Source organism: Medicago sativa, chromosome 1 (genome assembly GCF_051527215.1).
Source record: "Medicago sativa cultivar Bolivia chromosome 1, Bolivia_mono, whole genome shotgun sequence".
Classification (NCBI taxonomy): Eukaryota; Viridiplantae; Streptophyta; class Magnoliopsida; order Fabales; family Fabaceae; genus Medicago; species Medicago sativa.
In genome coordinates this window covers 90,547,468-90,567,393 of record NC_140749.1, presented here as the reverse complement: position 1 = coordinate 90,567,393, position 19,926 = coordinate 90,547,468, and the positions used below count along the sequence as shown (strand labels likewise).

The 19,926-nt window shown below is 31.9% G+C and overlaps 2 protein-coding genes across 2 annotated transcripts; one reads left to right on the top strand and one right to left on the bottom strand.

Annotated features, from left to right (window-relative positions):
* Positions 1 to 1,990: 1,990 nt before the first annotated feature.
* LOC146959021 (uncharacterized) lies at positions 1,991 to 2,937 on the bottom strand. The gene is made up of 3 exons (XM_085734461.1): positions 2,781 to 2,937; positions 2,508 to 2,696; positions 1,991 to 2,409 (listed from the first exon to the last, which is right to left on the bottom strand). The coding sequence occupies exons 1-3, from the start codon at positions 2,907 to 2,909 to the stop codon at positions 2,398 to 2,400; spliced, it is 330 nt and encodes a 109-aa protein (XP_085590587.1). The 5' UTR covers positions 2,910 to 2,937; the 3' UTR covers positions 1,991 to 2,397.
* A 5,769-nt stretch (positions 2,938 to 8,706) lies between these two features.
* LOC146959020 (uncharacterized) lies at positions 8,707 to 16,090 on the top strand. The gene is made up of 3 exons (XM_085734356.1): positions 8,707 to 8,799; positions 8,892 to 9,091; positions 15,283 to 16,090. The coding sequence occupies exons 1-3, from the start codon at positions 8,707 to 8,709 to the stop codon at positions 15,569 to 15,571; spliced, it is 582 nt and encodes a 193-aa protein (XP_085590482.1). The 3' UTR covers positions 15,572 to 16,090.
* The last annotated feature ends 3,836 nt before the right edge of the window (positions 16,091 to 19,926 follow it).

Sequence of the window (19,926 nt, the reverse complement as noted above, 5' to 3'; positions counted from 1 at the left end):
AGATAATTTTTTTTTTGAATAACTAATAATAGAGAAAAAGTATTTTCTGCTAGCGTCCAAAATGCAAATCCCCAATTCCACTCAATAGGCCAAGGGCTTGGCATTGGCTATTATTATTTTTTTAGAATTCTTTTCATAAAGTTATTTAATATTTTTTTTAGAATTCATTTCATAAAGTTAATAATGTAAATAACAAATTTTTATATTCATTTTTATAAAACTGAAACATATATGGGGTCAGAATATATATTGGCGTGTGTGGGGTGGATAGGCTCAATTTGGTTTGATCTATGGGTTAAGATTTGTAGACCCTGAGTACAAATCCGAGCGAAGGAGAAAAAATTAATCTAATAACTAACCCCACTAGGAGTGTGTTTGGATGATGTGATTTAAAATTTTAGAAAAATTAGAATTCTAAGTAATTCAATTAATTGAATTGTCTTCATTTTTATATATTTGTGTTTGGATAGAGTAATAAATAATTTCATTGCTATTATTTTTGGCCAACTTTTATAAATTCTTAAATTTTTGGGTCAACTTCGAAAATTGAAAAATACAGGTCAATTTTGAGGGATTAATTTGCAATTTTTGAAAAACTTGAGGCGTCAATTGGTAATTTTTGGAAAATTTAGGGATCAAATTACAATTTTTTTAACAAATTTCCCAACCCTTAATCAGTTGAGAGTATATATATATACTAGACCATCGACCCGTGCTAACGCACGGGTCATACAAAAGAACAAATATAACGCAAATATGAAAGTAAATACTTACCTTGAATCGAAAAAAATAGTATAATTCAACTTATAAAATAAATTGCCACAAACGTTTTTAATGTACCATATTAAACAATTTCCATGACATCGACCCTGTTACAGAAAGGAAAAACACTGAATCCTAAATGTCTGATTCATGGAGATTGAAGAAATTCGATAACAAAGCAGATAGTTCCAGCATTCGAGCAAGTTAAACAACTTTAGTGTCGGTAGACTCAATCTTGATACGAACAGCCCTGTTAGGTTTTGTAACCGATGCCTGACCAGCTTCACCATGTTCAACAGCCACAAAGTTAATGCTATCAGATGACCTCTTAAGACTTGTCTTGCTGGTTGGTGTGTCAATCACAGAGGTATTGCTGCATGAGTCTTCAACCTCCTGTACATCCTGCAGACATTTGCGTAAAAAAATTTGTTTAAATTTCTTACAGATTAAATTTTCTGCATTTCATTAGTAATTGTAGATTATACATAATTAATCAATTAAGTACCATCTTAACATTATAATTGTTTGCTACAACTTATAATTTTAATGCCATCATTTTTTAGTGCAAACATTCATTTTGTTTTTTCATGCTTACAATTCAACATTCATTTTTTTAGACATTGGGTCAAACATACAATTGGTATATTACAACACAACCTAAATCACAGAAAATAAAAGAATTAAAAAGTATGCCATTTTAATCAAATAAGCTCGAGATTAACATCGTTCTCATTAAGTATTGAAAGCCAATCAACTTTAAAGGAAAATCGCATATAATATTAAATTGAGTAATCAAAATTAGAAAATGATGTTTGAAACAAATAATGTAACACGTGAGAATTAGAAGATAGAAGATGGATTTAAAGAATCATTACATTAATGATAAATATTTTTATACAGCAAAAATGCATAGAAACACATGAGTAACACTTTAAATGATTAGATTATTGTTTGTGTTTTTTTTTGAAGGAATTTATTGTTTGTGTTATCTTGCGCTATAGATTTGTCTATTCCATGTAGCAGTAGCATGACTAAAAAGGGGAAATATTTGGGTAGTTGCCAAGTTTAGATATATGATGAATGAAAGGTGAAGATAATGTTGCTGATAAAGAATAGACAAATGGTGAAAAGAATTGACTATCAAACAGTTATTATTTGTCTCAAAATGAAAAAGATTTAGTTAGGAACTATGAGCATATTCATAGAGCAACATCTCACAAAAAAAAAGTTGAGGAACATCTATATTGAGTCTTATTCAATTGCATAGCTTCAAAAAAACATAATATGTTTGACTCTCAATAATTTGGATAGACAGATTATTCCAACCAAACATCACAAAAGTTGGAAGTCCTAAAAAATACACCATTGCATCACATGACAGTTGATAGAATTTGAAAAAAAATATAACTCAAAACACATAATGCAATACACTAAACAATTAGGTGCCTCATTCAGTTGAATTCTTTTTAACACACACTATCTTCGCATGTTTGGTATAAAAGCTTCCCCATTTTCAATCTTGAGCATGCTGATAGATTCTACATTCTCAGCTGATCATTTTGATCCAGATTTGTTACTTGGAGTGTTTTCAATACTGGTTAAAGCGACGTCAGCCTTGTCATTGGAATCACTACATTATATAGCTTCCTGAACATAATGGTGTATTAAGTTGTTAAAAACAAACAGTATGAAAATGCATATAAAATTTTTACAAAATATTTATACAATTTATCTGTTAAACTTACCAATAGAGGAATCTTATTCAGCAAAGTCGTTTCTTCATTGTCGGACTCACCATCATCTTCTTCATTGCAAGTGTAGTTGATAACAATTGCTTCAAATATATTAAGTTTTGGATCAATCAACGGGACATAAGGTTGGAGTTCGGAACCAAAATCCTCAATAATTAACAGACCAGGCAGGCGGGCATTTCCCTATGACAAAAATACACATTTTTAAATCATAATATTTAGATCAAGGCATAATAATGAAAAGAATGAGTTTAGAAAAACACTTACGTTGGTAGGATCAAATTCAACCTGATATGTTCTGAATCTAAGTTTGAGTGAGTTGATAAAGATGTCTCTATCGGAAGTGGCATTGGCTTGAATGGGTGATAATCGCAATTTACACGGCTTAGCATGCATTGATCTTCATAGATTGTATTCATCACAAACCTCCAATTCAATCACAATTTACATGGCTGAATGCAAAATGGTTATTGGTTACTGCCATTCTTTTATAGCATGCAAAACAAAGAGATATTTTGATTATGATTCGATATGAAACCAGAATGTTTAAACCACCCAAACCTCTTACACCACTAATCACCAGAGCCATGTTGACACCAAAATTATCCATTTGCTGAAACGTAATTGCTGGTTGTGATAGGAAATTCACAAATTCAACCGATATATACAATGGTATGAATATAATCTGAGATACAAATGAATTTCGATGATAGTAAGAGGGGTATTTATAGGAGGTTCTCATGTGATATGAATCGAATAATTAATTATGCTTGTGATGTGGGTTATTGGAATTATGCGCTTACTACCATTAATGCCTGAGTATAATAATTACATGTATTGGAATCACAATTTACATGGCTTATCATGCATTGATCTTCATAGACTTATTATAAAAAACACAATTTACATGGCTTAGCATGCATTAATGGTAGAAAAGCGAAAATTGAACAAATTAACGTTCACCCTCTATTGATGACAGCAATGTTGTGTTTCACAATTGCAACCACCACCCAATTCCTAGATTATTCAACTTGCCATGGGAAAGAAAAAGCAATTATTTATATGAACAACAGTGTTGGTGAATAGGAATCCTACGAAGAACTTTTTCAAAACCAAGTAAAAAAATTGAGTTATTTATTACATAAGATAATGCAAATTAAGAAGTTTAAAGGATAAACAATTAAGAAAACAAAGACTTGGCTTGTGATAAACAGAGTCTATAAGGAAAAAGTACAGTACCTTCAACCAAAAAGGATGAAAATTGAGACCTGACTTATTCAATTACTGGACCTCATACATCCATAAAATGCATATCGGCTGCACCACCGTTAGCATTTCAATTGCTAAAGTTACATTGCCACTGAAAAATCACCGGAAAAAGGAAAAATTACTTTGATTTATGAAATCCCTGATATAAAAATCACTAAATTGGCAAACAAATCAAACCCCAACTATTAGTTTCTCTCAAAGTCGCAGAGAACGATCTGATACTATATAAGCACATGGATATGTCTCTGACTCGAATATAATTATGTCTGTGACTGTCAATGTCAATGTTTGTCATGTGACTGCAACTGCCAACATATCACAACTGCACCTATTATTTTCTCCACCTATAAGCACAATCACTTGAGACATATCACATACCATAAACACAAATAAAGTCGATATATCTCGTCAAAAAATCACATACCTTAATTCTCTTCCTTCATCTATTTATCGGTTATGTCTCACAGTGTGGTTGGTGCGCGGCCAAGCAAATCACTTGAGACATATCGGGAACCATTAAAATGTCTTAGTGAATTAAACATAGTATAGTAAACTATATACATGGAAAACTGAAATATGTGTGATAGATCAATTGCTCAAAGCTGAAACTTTAGAATCTACAGATTTCGATGCTCTATTTGCTTGAAAGAAAAAATAGCAGTGCTACATAATAAATAGATTATCATCAATACAACTAATGGGTCTCAATTGATTTAACATTCATAAAGTTGTTAAATCTAGGGTATTCACAAAATTTAAGGGACTGAATGAAAACATAAACTTATTACTAATATTAGCCAAACCAACTTTTTAATCAACATTTGTGCTTTTAATTAGCATAAAATTAGGAAAATAATTGTGGCAGCTCAAAATCTAAGCCTTATATTTTTCCTTGTATTTTGAATGAAACAATAATCAAAACATGAGCAAACACTTGAAATAAATCTAACACTATCTTACAGACATCTTTGCAACAGAAGAAATTAAATGCATAATGAAATAACATCATTTATCAAGGCTGACTAAACCGAAGCGAAAGCAAAAATATGAAGAAAAAAAGGACATCAAGAAGAATGTTCAAATTGCTACATGTAATCAAAAGATTAGATCTTGCCTCAAGTTTCAACAATGATCTTCCACCAAGACATTACCAGTGGAGGTCACAATTTGAATTTGGGAATAAACTCTTACCAAGACATTACCAAAATCATACATTTTAAGAAAAAAGTAAGCACTACAGTGAAGATAATATAGATCACATGTTATTTAGACATTTAATCAAATACATAGTATGTGTCAATTTCTAATGGAATTACAAAATTATGAAAGGACATAGTATTCAAATACCCTTAATTTCAAATACATTCAATTTCGTTTTCAACTATAATTCAAAAGAGAGCATCACACAATTCCAAAGAAGAAAAGAAGAGTCTTTAAAAAAAATCCAAAGAAGAGAGAAAGCAAAAAGAACATAAAGAAGAGGAATAAACGCAAAGGATGGAAGAATAATAATTGAAATTTCTGCAAAAAGAAGGATAAACTAACTCACTGTCAGCCTTGATCATCCCATCCATTGCAACATGGTGCGTGATATCTAAAACCTAAAGTAGCAACCAATCAAAAACCAAAATCATAAATGGAATCATCAACCAAAATAAAAAAAAAAGTGATTGTATAATACTCACAATGAAGTCCTAGCTTTCGGTTCCGCTTGTTATGTTGCCACTGCCGTATCAGTTCCGGAGAGAGGGAGTTTGAATTTGAGAAGGAAAAATTGAAAATGGGTTTTGGAGAAGAGGAGGAAGAAGATATTCGGTTTTGAGAGAGAGAGAGAGACATAATAAGAGGAGGCTGGTAGTGAGAATGAGAAGAGTGGATCGTCGCCGGTCGTGGTCACCGACGATGAAGATTTAGATTGTAATGAAGGAGGAGAGAAGAGAAGGCCAGAGTTAGTGATGGTGGTGATATGGCTGCGGCGGAGATGAAATGGAGGGTTAGGTCAGAATGATTGTTTTCAAGGAAGAGAAACAGGCTTGTTGAGCGCGCGTACAGTTGTTTGGCTTTTTTTTCTCTATAGCTGTTTCGTAATTAAGGTTTAGGTCAGGGTTAAAACAGGTATTTTATTTGCTAGGGTTTAGGAAAAATTAGGGCTTCAAAATTGGCTTGGGACAACTTTTATATATAGAATAGATATATATATATATATATATATATATATATATATATGGCGATTGAAAAAAATAAAACGAAACTCTATGAACTCTCTTTAGAAACAAGATTCCCCGCGCCTCTCCCTCACAAATCCAAGCTTCATTTGATCCAATGTAGGCTCACATAGAGACGGTGTGACAAGGCCTCTCCTACGCGCCTCGTTCTCCCCCTGTAGTGTTGTTTGGCCCTCTCCGCCGGCGACCTCCACAGCTCTACTACAAGGTCTCCGCTATCACCCTTCAGTCGTTGGGTTGTCATCGCTATTGTGGTGTTGGGCTGTTTTTCTTGGTTTTCTCGGTGGTGGCTCATTGTGTGGTGGGTGTTCCATTTGTCCTTACGGTGGCGGGTGTTCCATTCAGCCTCACATTTCTCTGTGTTGTTTCAGCCGTCAGTGTCGTGGTCGTTGTGTGTTCGTGTTGCAGGGTTGCCGAGTTGTTTTAGTGTGTGAATCGTCGGTTCTTCTTCATCGGTGGAAGGTTTGTTTTCGTAGATCTTCAGTTTTTTTATTAATTAGAGATTATGTGGCTTTATATATGTGACCTCTTTTGTGGTGGTTGATTTCGTAAACCCGAAAGGATCTCCTTAATTTGGTTTTGTTATCCTAAGAAGGTCTTTGGTTACTAACATATTAGACTCATCCCTTGATCTATGTTCATACGTGTCTGATTGAAAATGATTGTGTTTGGTGTTATGCACTCTTCAATTCTCTGATGTCCATGATCTGTTGAGATATGCAGGTCTCAAGGCGTCAGGGTTGCCTCCATTATGGTACCAACTTTGTATCTGTCTCAGTCGTTGTGATTGTTCTTAGACCATTTTGCTCAAAAGAACTTTTATGTGTGCTGCTTGATTCAAGGAATTCTTGGTACATGGACCTTGATTTCGTGTTGGTGGTCGATTCATTCGCCAGTTATAAACGATGGTTGTTCTTGGCAGATGTTTACTCTTCATCTTTTATTTGTGATCTGGTTTGACACCTGTGCGCGGGTTCGAAAGGTTGTGTTCGTGATGAGTGATTGTTTGTTAGGATAGTTTAGGGTTGATCCACCTGATTTGATTTTTCACTCTATATTCATGTTTGAATTGTACATGAGTTATGTCTTATGACCCCAATCTTTGTATCTCCATGTTTTTATTTCATATAATTTTCCTTTTGTTTAAAATTTATATTAATTTTTTTTGATAATTTATTGGGGTCAATTTGAAAATGTTGAAATACTTTAGGTCCAAAATGCAAAATTTGAAGAAATTTTATGAAAAAGGAAATTTAAAATTTCAGGCTATAGATGTCCTTTTTTTTTTTGACACATGGCTTTAGATGTCCTTTGAAATTCTCTAAATTTAAGTTGGACAAAATTCTCCAAATTATCATCAAACAATGAAATTTACCTAAAAAGATTTAAATTCCCTAAAAGAATTGCATTACCTCAAAACATTCCACGATCCAAATACGCTATAACATTTGTCATTATAAAAATGTTGGCTTGTGTTGAGGGACTAATTATAAAATTCAAAAAGTATTATCGAATAAATTAACATAATAATATAATATATGAACAAAAAACTAACCCTTAATCAAGCAACTACTTTAGGTGGTTAATGAGTTTCATCAAGGACAAGTTATTATATATGGAGAACGAACCTGAGTTATATTTTTGGATGAAACAATTCTTGATCATATTTTATTTATTTCGTAACCAAACTTCAGATTACAATCGTATCTCTTGTTAACAAAAAAAAGGCTTAATTGCAGTTTTAGCCCCCTAACTTTTCCAAAGTTGCGATTTTGGCCCCCTAAGAAAAAAAAACTACAAAACGCCCCCTAAGTTTTGTAACTGTGGCAGTTTTGGCCCCCAAGACCAATTTTGACTCGGTCTACGCTGACGTGGCACCCTAAGTGAGGTGCAACGTGTCATTTTTTATTTTATTTTTTTGCCTTGGGGGGCCAAAACTGCTATAGTTGCAAAACTTAGGGGGCAGTTTTGTAGTTTTTTTTCTTAAGGGGCCAAAATCGCAACTTTGAGAAAGTTGGGGGCTAAAACTGCAATTAAGCCAACAAAAAAAAAAGAAGTAAATAGCAACTGAATGCCTAGCTAAAAAGGGTGCTCTAAGTGATAGTAGCCTTGTTATTTTGTATGATGCCCCTCTTGATATGACCTTAGCTTAGCAGATGTCTTGGGGGTTGAGTTTGTTCGACCCTAGCTTGGGTCTTTTACTTTTCTTTTCTTGTTTTTTTTTTTTTGCGTAAACTAGTATCCTTTGCGCGCACAACTGCGAAGACTAATCCATCGAGTATTGTGGGACCCAAATGAACGGCAAACTCTCCCTTAGAATTTTAACATTGTTGCATGCTCAATGGTAGATTCAAATCCATGACCTTAGTTAAGCAAGAAGAGACATTCGTCATCTCATTTAAGCCGGTTTTGTAGGATTATGTTAGAGCAGCCACGATTTCTAAAGAGCACTCTCAACGTTTTTTTCTTTCCTTTTTTACCAAACAAAAGTAGCACTTCGTAAAAAAAAAAAATTAAATAAAATCAGTGCATATTATGAGAATCCCGTTTCCTTTGGTATCATCCTCCAAGAAATGCCAAATCTTGGTAAATGATTTTGGTAAGTAGGCGTAATTCAAGCCTTGAAATAAAAGAATAAAATTGTAACCTCTTTATATATATACCTAGTCTGCAACGAGTCTTCTTTACACAGATCAATCATGGCGTTTTCTATATCAGTTTTACTCATCATCATCTTTGCGCATCTCTTTGCTTTTTTCTATGCTTTTCGCGCCGAAGTAAATCGTTACTGGGTAACCCTAATCTCTCATTAACCCACACCACTATTTTTTTTTTTTTTTTTTTTGTTGTTTCTCAAATCTCTTTAATCCCTTTACCTTTTCAGGCGGAAGAGCTTCCCAACTACGACGGAACTATCTGCGTTTACACCACCGATGCTTCCACCTTCTACGGATTTGTTGCCTTCTCCTTCCTTCTTGTAAATCAAATTTTCCTTAACCTCATCACTAGATGTTTCTGCTGTGGGAAAGGTCTCGTCCCCGGACGCTCAACCACTTGCGCCATCATCTGCTACATTCTCTCATGGTAACATTTCAATTATCACATTTATTAAATAGTAGATTGCTCGTAGTTTTTCTTTTTTGGACGAAGTTGATTGCTCATATTTAAAGAAGGTGAAAATGAAAAATATGGTTTTGATAAACAAATCATTTGATCTATATATAAGATTGTCCACTTTGAAGTTAAGGATTAAATATAGTTGAGGTGAATCCGGCTTTTGGTTTGATTTCATGTAGTGTTGGATAGGGGTGCAATTTGGATCGATTATAAAGTAACAAGTCTTCGGATCCAAAAAAAAAAAAATTGTGATTCGGTTTGGTTTGCATGACTCCTAAAAAGTATATGATCGATTTATGGGGTTGTTTGTAATGGTTTTTTTATATCCGAATTACAATTTAGTAAAAGTTTTTATTAAAATCAATATTATAAATAGACCATAAAATACAATTTAGTAAAAAGGTTTATTAAAATTATTATTATAAAGACACCGTAAAATCATATGTTTGAATTTGATGTATGTTATAACATATATGTATGTTATAACATATAATTAACAATCAGCATAAAATACAATTTAGTAAAAAGGTTTATTAAAATTATTATTATAAAGACACCGTAAAATCATATGTTTGAATTTGATGTATGTTATAACATATATGTATGTTATAACATATAATTAACAATCAGAAATAACAATAAACGATTTTGTATTAAATCACGTGAAATAGTAAAAAATAAAAAATAGATTAAATTCAACTATAATAAGTATTTTTTTTGACAAAAAAAATGAGAATCCAAACAAAAAAAATATCAATATTTATGTATGGCGCTCTTTGGTTAGAGTTTTGAAAAATGAATCTAAAATACGATCCAAATCGAATGGTTGTTACAAAAGCAAATCTAATATAATTAATAAAATTTGGTTTTGTACAGATTTTGTTTGTTTTTGAATTTGTTTACGATTTTATTTTAGATCGGTTTAGATGTGAACATCGTTATTGTTGGGTTGGATAGAAAACTATGAATTAGTAATGATATGATAAATATTGAAGTGGTCGAACTTGAATTTTGATGCATGAGGTCGGTAATACCCGTTTAATAAAAATATTGCCCATAAATATAAGCAATTGAATCTTGCCTATAGTTAAGATCAACAATTTTGATGTTCTTGTTACTTGTATACGAGATGGGAGAAACTATTGGTAATTGGATTTTGCTTGTATCTAAGACCAATAATTTTGATGTTTTTGTTGTGTGTGTCTATATATATATATAGGGGGTTGCTAACTTACTCTCATCTAAAAACATGAAGGAGTAAGTTAGCAACCCTAAGGAGTAAGTTAGCAACCCTACTCCCACTTGCATTTTACTAAAAACTCAATGCTACTAGTTTAAGTTCTTTCCAAACACAAGGATAAATTTGTAAATTACATTTTATGTTATTTTTTTTTTTAAAACTAGTTACAAACCCGTGCTTCGCACGGGTTCAATAACGTATTCGATAAAAAATTCTTCGAAAGAAGAGACGTTAAAACGACGGAACATTGTGAGAGCATATAATCACTTTATGAGATTAAGAATTTACACATTATCCAAAATTATAAAAAAGAGGGTTGTTGTTATAGAGTTACCAAAAAAGGATTGATACTCATATTTACATCAGATGAAATCAAGCAAAGAAGTAGCATCGGTGAGTGAAGATAATCTAGTCTAGGATTAGAGTTAAGGTGATCTATTCAAAGTGCGGATCATGAACACCAAATCTTTATTTGGGAACGACTTGAACGTACATATTTTTAGGTGGCTTCTCTAGATAAAAAATTAGCTTATCACCTACCCCTAACATATGTTCTCGGCAAAAGTTGAATCATTGGCCGCCTAAGTATTTTTTGTAACTTGCTCTCTTTGCCGTTATCAAGCGACACTTATACCTTTTTTGAGCTTGTTTGTCGATGAATGTGATTGTTTTCCGTGTTCCTTTTAGAAATGTCCTTGATATCTCATTTGGGAAGTGCTGGGTACAAAACAAATTGCAGATAAATAAGAACCTTGCTGCATATGCAGTTGGCCAAATCCATCTCTTTCACAATAGAACTCGTGCAGGATCTCAAATCTAGCTATTGACTACAAAATGGAAGCAAAAAACTCAAGATAAATAGATGGTAAATGATAAAGCTACGAAGTATTTTTCCCATAGTGTTACATCAACTATATTCCCACTACATAAGGAAAGACATCTTTCAGGTCATTATCAAACTTATACAAAATCCTATCATCTGATGCTGACAAATTAGAAAATAATACCTTTTATCTTTCAACACAATGTTCGTACACGGTTTCTTTCTCGTTCCAATTGGCGTTGTCTTGACAATCTCAAGAAGCCCGATGATTTCTTTAAAAAAAATTACATATATAAGAACATTATAAACGGAGAAAACACAAAAATAAATTAAAGCACATAACTATACCATATAAAACGTCAGTTTTGAGTTTTCCATCTTGAATTTCCTTAAATGACTTAAAGCGAAATTCATGAGTAAGATCGTTAGCTAACTTGTCATACTTCTGCACCTTTGTACCAGAACCAAAAACAACGTTAAAGGGATTAAATGCAATGTCATTATCAAACACATGACAATTTTACAAAGTATAAGTCTTGTTTTCCTCGATCAAAGTCTTCCAATGCTCTAATTCTCTATATCGAGTTATTACATGAACTCGATCACCCTAAACCCGAGAAAGAAACCAAAAAATATAAATAAATCAAAATGTACACTAATAAGTAACATTGATAAATCATAAAGGAAATTACAACAAATCTTAACTAACTCATCTAACATTTGCATCACAAATAATGAGCTTCATATGTTGATTCTCATTACTACCAGTCACAATCCAAGAATCCAGCACTCCAAATCCTATTTTTCAAATGTCCAAATCATTTTTGAGATCCTTAATGTAGTCATAATCCCTTGAAATTGAAAGTCCTATATAGAAATACAATAATACATCATTTAATTTTAATCCCTTTGTTCATTCTGATATCGAAAGAAGCTAACATTTTTCTATGTGATCAATTTTTGCATCATCAAATCAACCAGATCTTAAATGCACAAATTTCTGTATCATCAAATTTTTGGACCTCAATGATATGACCAAAACAAATTTACACCAATCAACTTTCATACGACTCAATGATATAGGAAAGAATAAACCAAATAAGAAAACTGTTACAGCTTTAGGATTACTCACAAAAACTAAAATAACCCACATGAATCAATTTTTTTTTCAACTACAGTACCAGAAGTTAAAATAACAATTGTGTCAAAACCTTACCATGAATTAAAATTTAATCATCACGACCTCTACTATACTCCACATAACAAAGGAAGATTTTTCTATAGTCATGCAACATAACAATTTCTAGTACATAATCCACTAACAATTAAAAAAAACCTTAAAATGCAGAATGTTGAAAAAAGCAAGAAAACCGCCTATGATGAAGCAAAAACTAAAACAGTGTCGAAAAATGAACCCCTCAAGCCATAAAAATCAGTCAACTCAAGTCATGTATGTTCTCAGAACCATGAAAAAAGGAAGAAAATGACTTCTTATGAAGAAGAAAGTGAAATAGTGTTCCCAGCTGAACTTAGATACCGTTTGGCCAAGGTTTTTTACGGTCTCAAAGTTACTTCAAAAACAAAGTTAAAATAAAGGTCTTTAAGAAAGAAGCTAAAGTTATTTGGTTTCTTTGTTTTTTTAGTTTTAAAGCTATTTTTAAGTTAAATGTTGTTTGGCAAAATATTGTTCAAACTTTGATTTTTTTTTTTTTATGGTTTCCGGGGTTCAAACCTCGGACTTGGCATATATTTATGCATTGCTCCTATCATTTGAGCTAATCTCACGAGGACAAAACTTTGAATTTATTATGAATTAACATAATAAATAAAAATGTTTAAAATATTTTCTGAAGGCTAAAAATGTTAAAAAGTAAAAGATATTTTTTTTTTACAAATACTATATTTACTCAATAACGTTTATTTTTTGTGACATGAATACAAATCTGTATCATCATATAAATGACTTGTTAAATATTTGAAAAGGAGAAAAAATTTAAGGAGCCTGAAATAATAACATAAATAATATCAAAATAGTTGGTTTTTTCTATTTCAATTATACTCTATAACAAATTTCGTTATTAGAATACCATATTTTTGGTGTCTTTCAAAAAGATAAGAATTTATAGTATATGATATTATATTTGTTGCATTGTTGGTGTCAAGAAAACATATATGTTTAGTTTTTTTGAATAAGAAAAAGATATGCATAGTTTGTTACAATATAAAGGTGCAAAATATATATATATATATATATATATATATATATATATATAAGTATAATTTTTTTAGGCATCTAGACCTTTTTTGAAGAAAAGACATCTACAATTTTACTTTTAATTAAAATCAAAATTTTATAAAAATAATCATACGCATTATGCAACGTCAAAAAAAATTATACGCATTAGCATAATAAAAAAACAGACACACATAAAGTATTACTCTAAATGTTAATGTGTGTGTATATATTCGCGAGGTTAAAGAAAGGAAATAAAAATATTTGGTATCATTAAATGACAGCGTGACTAAAAATATTTGTGAGGTTGTGATGATTAAACGATATTGAAATTAAATATATAAGTGATAAAAAGATAATAAAATTTCTTTGAAAAAAAATAAAAGTAAATGGAACCTCCTTAAAAAATTAAATGGTTTCAAACGTGAATTGAAGAGAGATGTTTGTGAAATAAATTGTCGAGAAGTAGGTTTTTGAAGTAGCATTCAACAACTTTTGACCAAAGCTCATTTGATTCAATTTTATGCATTTAAAAAATTACTTTTTTTAGTAAGTACTTAATTGATATTGTGTTTGGCCTAACTTTTCCTTAAAAATGTAGAGAAGTTGGAAAAAAAAAGTCGGGTCAAACGATATCTTAATCTGCCACGACAGCAATGTAGAAACAACTGAATTTGGGAGAAAAAAATTGAAGAATAGTTAAAAACATAAAAATTGGAAAATAGTTAAAAGTTATTAAAAATATAAAAATTATAAAATAATTAAAAAAATTGTGAGGGGCAAAATGGGAAATGCACCCATATAATGGTGAGGTGTCAACAACCACATCCCACCTATTAGAAAATTACAAAAATGCCCCTCCTAGGGGCAAAATGGTAAAATCACAGGGATTAATATTTATTATATAGTAAGTAGACAAAAAGCATGTTTAAAACATTCTATGTTGCCTTTTTTCAAAGAAAAACCACTTAACGTTAATTAAGTGTGAAACACTCGATCTGAATTTTTCTTATATATTTTTCAAATTGAATAATGAACTAAAATGACTGATTGAAACACTACAAATAAAAACGATTGCGTAAAAATGCTATGGAGGATCATTCTTTCGTCATGTTTTTTCTTTCACATGATTAGTGTAATAATGTCTTTGATCAGTGTAAATAAAAGACAGAATTTTTTTTTCCAACAAAAAAAAACGAACTGTGTAATTTGGAATTAATTATTAGTGAATGATTTATGGCTTTGATTGGGCAACGTTGTACAGTAGACATATGTAGGTTAAATAACAGGTTTTATTTTTTTGAGGGAAAATAACAGATTTTTTTAGGAGTACGTTAAACAACAGATGTTTTCTGTTATAGAGGTTTTTGTTTTAATTAATTAAATGAGATTTACAAGACTACCCTTACATTCAAAGTTGGTTTGAATAATAATGAGTTGGTATTTTGGTCAAAACCAAGTGAGAATAGGGTTGCTAACTTACTTGCTCATGTTTTTAGGTGGGAGTAAGTTAGCAACCCCATATATATATATATATATATATATATATATATATATATATATATATATATATATGAGAAATAATATTTTGACAACCACTTTTTGACAACTTTTGGACAACTTTCTCTTACATATTCACATGATGTTGTTATCCTCTCTCTTCCTTTTTCTCTCTCCATTGTTTTTGGCCAATAAGAAGTGAGAAAAACAAGGTTGTCAACAAAGTTGTCATCAAATGGATGTCAAAATATCATTACTCTATATATATATTTGTTCGACACGCATTTAATGTGAAGTATAACAATTTAATAAACATAAGTGGATGAAAATAATGATGATTGCTATCATTGTCGTGGAACCAGGATTGGTTTTTTGGCGGCAGAAGCATGCTTGTTAGTAGGGTCTACTACGAGTGCATACAAGAAAAAATATCGAGGGTATTATTCAACGCTTGGTTTGTCTTGCAGCGCACTTCGAAAAGGCGTGTTTGCGGTTGGGGCTGTCTTGACCGTGTTTTCAATGTTAACTTCTATTTTGTACTATTGGGCACATTGCAAGGCTGACACCGCTGATTTTTGGATTAGACACCAAAATGAAGAAGATATTGAAATGGACACACGTAATCATGTTCCTGAATCAGAAAGGCGATGAAGATTTACCACTTTGAATAAGCTGGGGTTTTAATTTACACACTTTTGGTTGTTTTTATTCCTTTTTGTTGGATTAGTTTTTTTTTTTCTTCTTGGGTGTCATGGAAGGAGCAATGTGTTAAAAAACCTTGTTGGTAGAGTACATGCGATATTTGCGTCGTCATAGGAGTGCTTGAAACATTATAGATGGTAGTAGTATGGCAAGGGTTCAATATATTATAATTTCCAATTTGGAAGTGGTGCTCTTAAAACCAGGGCCGGCCCTGTGCAAGTGCATCAAGGCCCTTGGCACAGGGCCTAAAACTTAGAGGGGCCTCAAAAATTGGAAAAAATGAAAAAAAAAACTTGTACCTACGGCCGAAATCCGTCACTAAATGTCCTTTTTCCGTAGGTAAAAGTCTAAAAACAGCAATTTTGCTGTCAATTATGCATTGTACATAGGTAAATGCCTATTTGTCTGTGGGTAAAAGTCTTTAGATTTTTTTCAATTATTTTTAAATGAAAAATTGTCAAGATTATAACGGGGCCTCCGAATTGTCGGGGACGGCCCTGCTTAAAACAAATGGACTCATCAAACTATTTGCATCAGTGCATCAAATGCTTATGTTGTTGTGAGCAAAAACAGGAATGGTGATAAAGGATCCCTTGCCAAAGGTCTCGACTCAACGAGATTTTTTTTAACGGATTACCATTAATCTAAATTGATGCAGTTGTCGTATTAAAACAGGTATATGCATCATCGTTTTCCACATACATCATTTTTGATTCAATGATTTTTATTTTATAAAATATTCTAATTTTAAAATATCTTTTTTCTTACCAATTCATAGTATCATGTATCGAATAAAAGTATAATTGGTTATCCTAAGCTCCTAATATTCTTTAGCTCCTACCTTTGATTTTCAAAGATGAAAGCGAAGTAAGAGCTTCCACAAGATATAGCATAGACACATTACAAGATGAAAATGAAGAGGGAGGAGAAGTAGTACGCATTCCCATGGTATTTGTTTGTAGGAAATTGAATGAAGAAGAAAAAAAAAATGAGTTGTTTCTTGTAATAATATTTTGATAGATATAATATTCTTTTGACAGTAAAATAAAAGGTTAGATAAGTTTTTGGTTCTTATAAATATAGTTAATTTCGCTTTTAGTTCTGATAAAAAAGTTGACATGTTTTAGTCGCTATAAAAAATTTCAGTATGTAGTTTTAGTCCTTATTAAATTGAATTTTTTTTTAATTATGCTTAACCTTTTAAATTTTTGAATGATTTTTTAAAGATTTTTTTTGGTAGTATTTAAAGACTTGTTTAAATCATTATAAAAAAGTTCATTCTTAGAAAATTAGCTCAAATTATGATTTTTAGGTCAAAATCTTCATTAGTTTTATTTTGATATGTTGGCTTTTAAAAATTTATATTTAATTCATTACATATTTAAAAATTCTATTTTTTTTTATAAAAGAATTTCTTATAATGTTTTTTTTTTTTTGAGAGAAAAATTATACTTCTTATAATGTTCTTTTTTTTTTTGAGGGACTTCTTACAATGTTGTTAACATGTCTATAAATGGAGACACATAACTATAAGAAAGAAATTTAGTTACAAGCTTGTAGGTGTGATTTGAAATTCTCTAAATTTAACTTGGTCAAAATACACAATAAATTTTCATCATTTTAAAAATTCTCCAAATTATCATCCAAACAATAAAATTTACCTAAAAAGATTTAAATTTCCTAAAAAATTACATTGTAATATTTTTTTGAAAAAGATAAAATGAAACGATATCATCAAAGGGCCAAAAACTTCCTAGCACAAGGTGTGCCAGGAAGAGAAGGCTAATTCAAAGTGTTACAAAGTCTAAGCAATGGAACTAGCAAAAGGGAAAAACAAATTAAAGTTATAGATCCCAAACACAAAAATATGTTAAACCACATAAATGGTAATCGAAAGAGAGAGTAACATATTTCTCTTTCGACCACCAAAACGTCTACAACTTAATTTTGTCGAGCAATTAATGATAAAAGTGCTCCTTATGCTTGAAAAATCGTCCATTTCTTTCATTCCATATCACCCAGACGCAATATAACCATAAAAGATACATAGTTGACCGATGATGTTTTGATGTAAATGGTTTGTGATGAGAGCTGGATTCATCGTCACATACCCCAATGAGAAACCAAAGTCCAAATAGATTAAAAAAAATTGTAGTGTACAAGAACAAATGATTAATGTCCTCATTTGATCTGCAACCACCTGCACATAGTTGCACATAGTTATTGATTCTAAAGTAAGCATCGCCGCAAGAGATTATCGATAGTAGGAATTCAAAAAAAATTACATTATCTTAAAACATTACTCGATCCAAATACACTCTAACATTTGTTGTAACACCCCGTTTTCCCAACATAAAAATTTCATATTAAATCAGAGTATTTAAATCATAAACGGAATGTCACATACTACTTGAAAGTCATAAAATGGATAATTAACATTATCCTTCAAAATTCAACATCATAAAATCTGAAACTTTGCAGCGGAAAATAGTTCAACATAAATAAAGTCTTGGCACGCAGGCCTTATCAGAAAATCTCATAATTTGGTTCAATACTTATTCATAAAAAGTTCATAAAAGACACGTAAGGAATAGAAGTAAAGCGAGCCCCATCCCGTTACGTATCAGAGCACCTAGACACATTGTGAGGAGTCCACTCACGAACGCCTCTAGTCTTTGTTACCTGCAAGTTACCCATACGAAGGGCAACATTTTCAAGCAGAAGGGGTGAGATTTCACAGTCAATAAATTAAACATATAATTCATCAAAATGCATTTAACAACATAAAACATTATCACATAGCATAATATCAATTCATGATCAAATATCATCAGTAAATCATAATCAACAACATCTTTTGAATCATCATCAGACATCATATTCAACTTGACACTTAACTCGACAATGCGACACAACTTGACAAATGCAACTCTTAACAACTTATATCATCGTAAACTTCTTGATATGCAAATGCATGTGGTACCATTCGGGGCATCAAGCCCCCAACATAAATGAGCGTAAATAGGCTCTTCAACATGTGAGCATAAAGCTGTCGGGCCTCAAGCCCCCAACGTAGTTTGAGCATTAAGCTGCCGGGCCTCAAGCCCCCATCTTTAATGAGCATGCAATGGACTCAATCCTCCTACAACTTAGACAACTTAAAAACATCGAGAACATCTCTTACAATTCCATAAACATGGACAACTTCTTAAATCATTGCAACTTAGACCGACTCATGCAACTTCAAGACATTTAAATGGACAACAACATTAAACAACAGCAAAATACAACATGTAACAATACTTGAATGTTCCAACATCATTTGAGGAATGAATTACATCAACATAAATTCCATAACACATCAAGATATCACTTATACAACATTACTAATAATCTCAGTCATCTAACAGACTTCTGGAACATCTGGAAGTATCCTAAACAACCCTCATTCTTACTCCTAAGACCAACTCATGACTACACGTGCGAAAGGATCGCAAGGGAAACAAATTGGGCAACTAGCAGCTTAACTCGCAATGGCGAGTGATTTGCTCGCAATGGCGAGTAATGGGTCTGCTCGCAGTGGCGAGCGATCTTGCTCGCAGTTGCGAGCGTCTGGGGTAGCTCGCAGTGGCGAGTAATGTTGCTCGCAATGGCAAGCGATGAGTTCATAGCTCGCAGTTGCGAGTGTTGCTGGTCGCAGTTGCGAGCGATGAATGTCAGTACAGCCAGAAACATGTTTTCCTCAAAATTTCACCTAATCTCTTTGTTCTATCATCCAATTAACATCTAATTATCACCCTATGAAATATCTAAGGTCTGTATACGAGTTTTGCATCAATCTAACAACTTTTCACGGTTCAATCATCAAATCGGTCATAAACCTAATTTCTCAATTCTCATAAAAACTCAACCTAATCATGTTAAATTCATTCTTCAGAATCATACCCTTAATATTATTGAAAGTTAGTCTCACCGTTACCTGGTTATGATGAAATCGCAGCTCTCCCTCTAGTTCTCCTCTTTTCTGACTTTTCTCCCTTTTCCTCCAAAAGCGTTTCACGAAAAAACGTTTCTAACTTACGTTTGCCCTATTTATCTTTTCGCATTACTCTTCTCACCTCTAAACTTACTCATTTTACCTCACAGCCCAACTTCTAATATTTTTATTTTATTTTTCATATCTTATTTTATTTAATAATAAAATAAGTCACACCAACATTATAACTTCACAAAATCATATACTTCACATCAATCTTGAAAATCACATAATTTATCTATAAATCATGTAAACTACTTAATTTCTT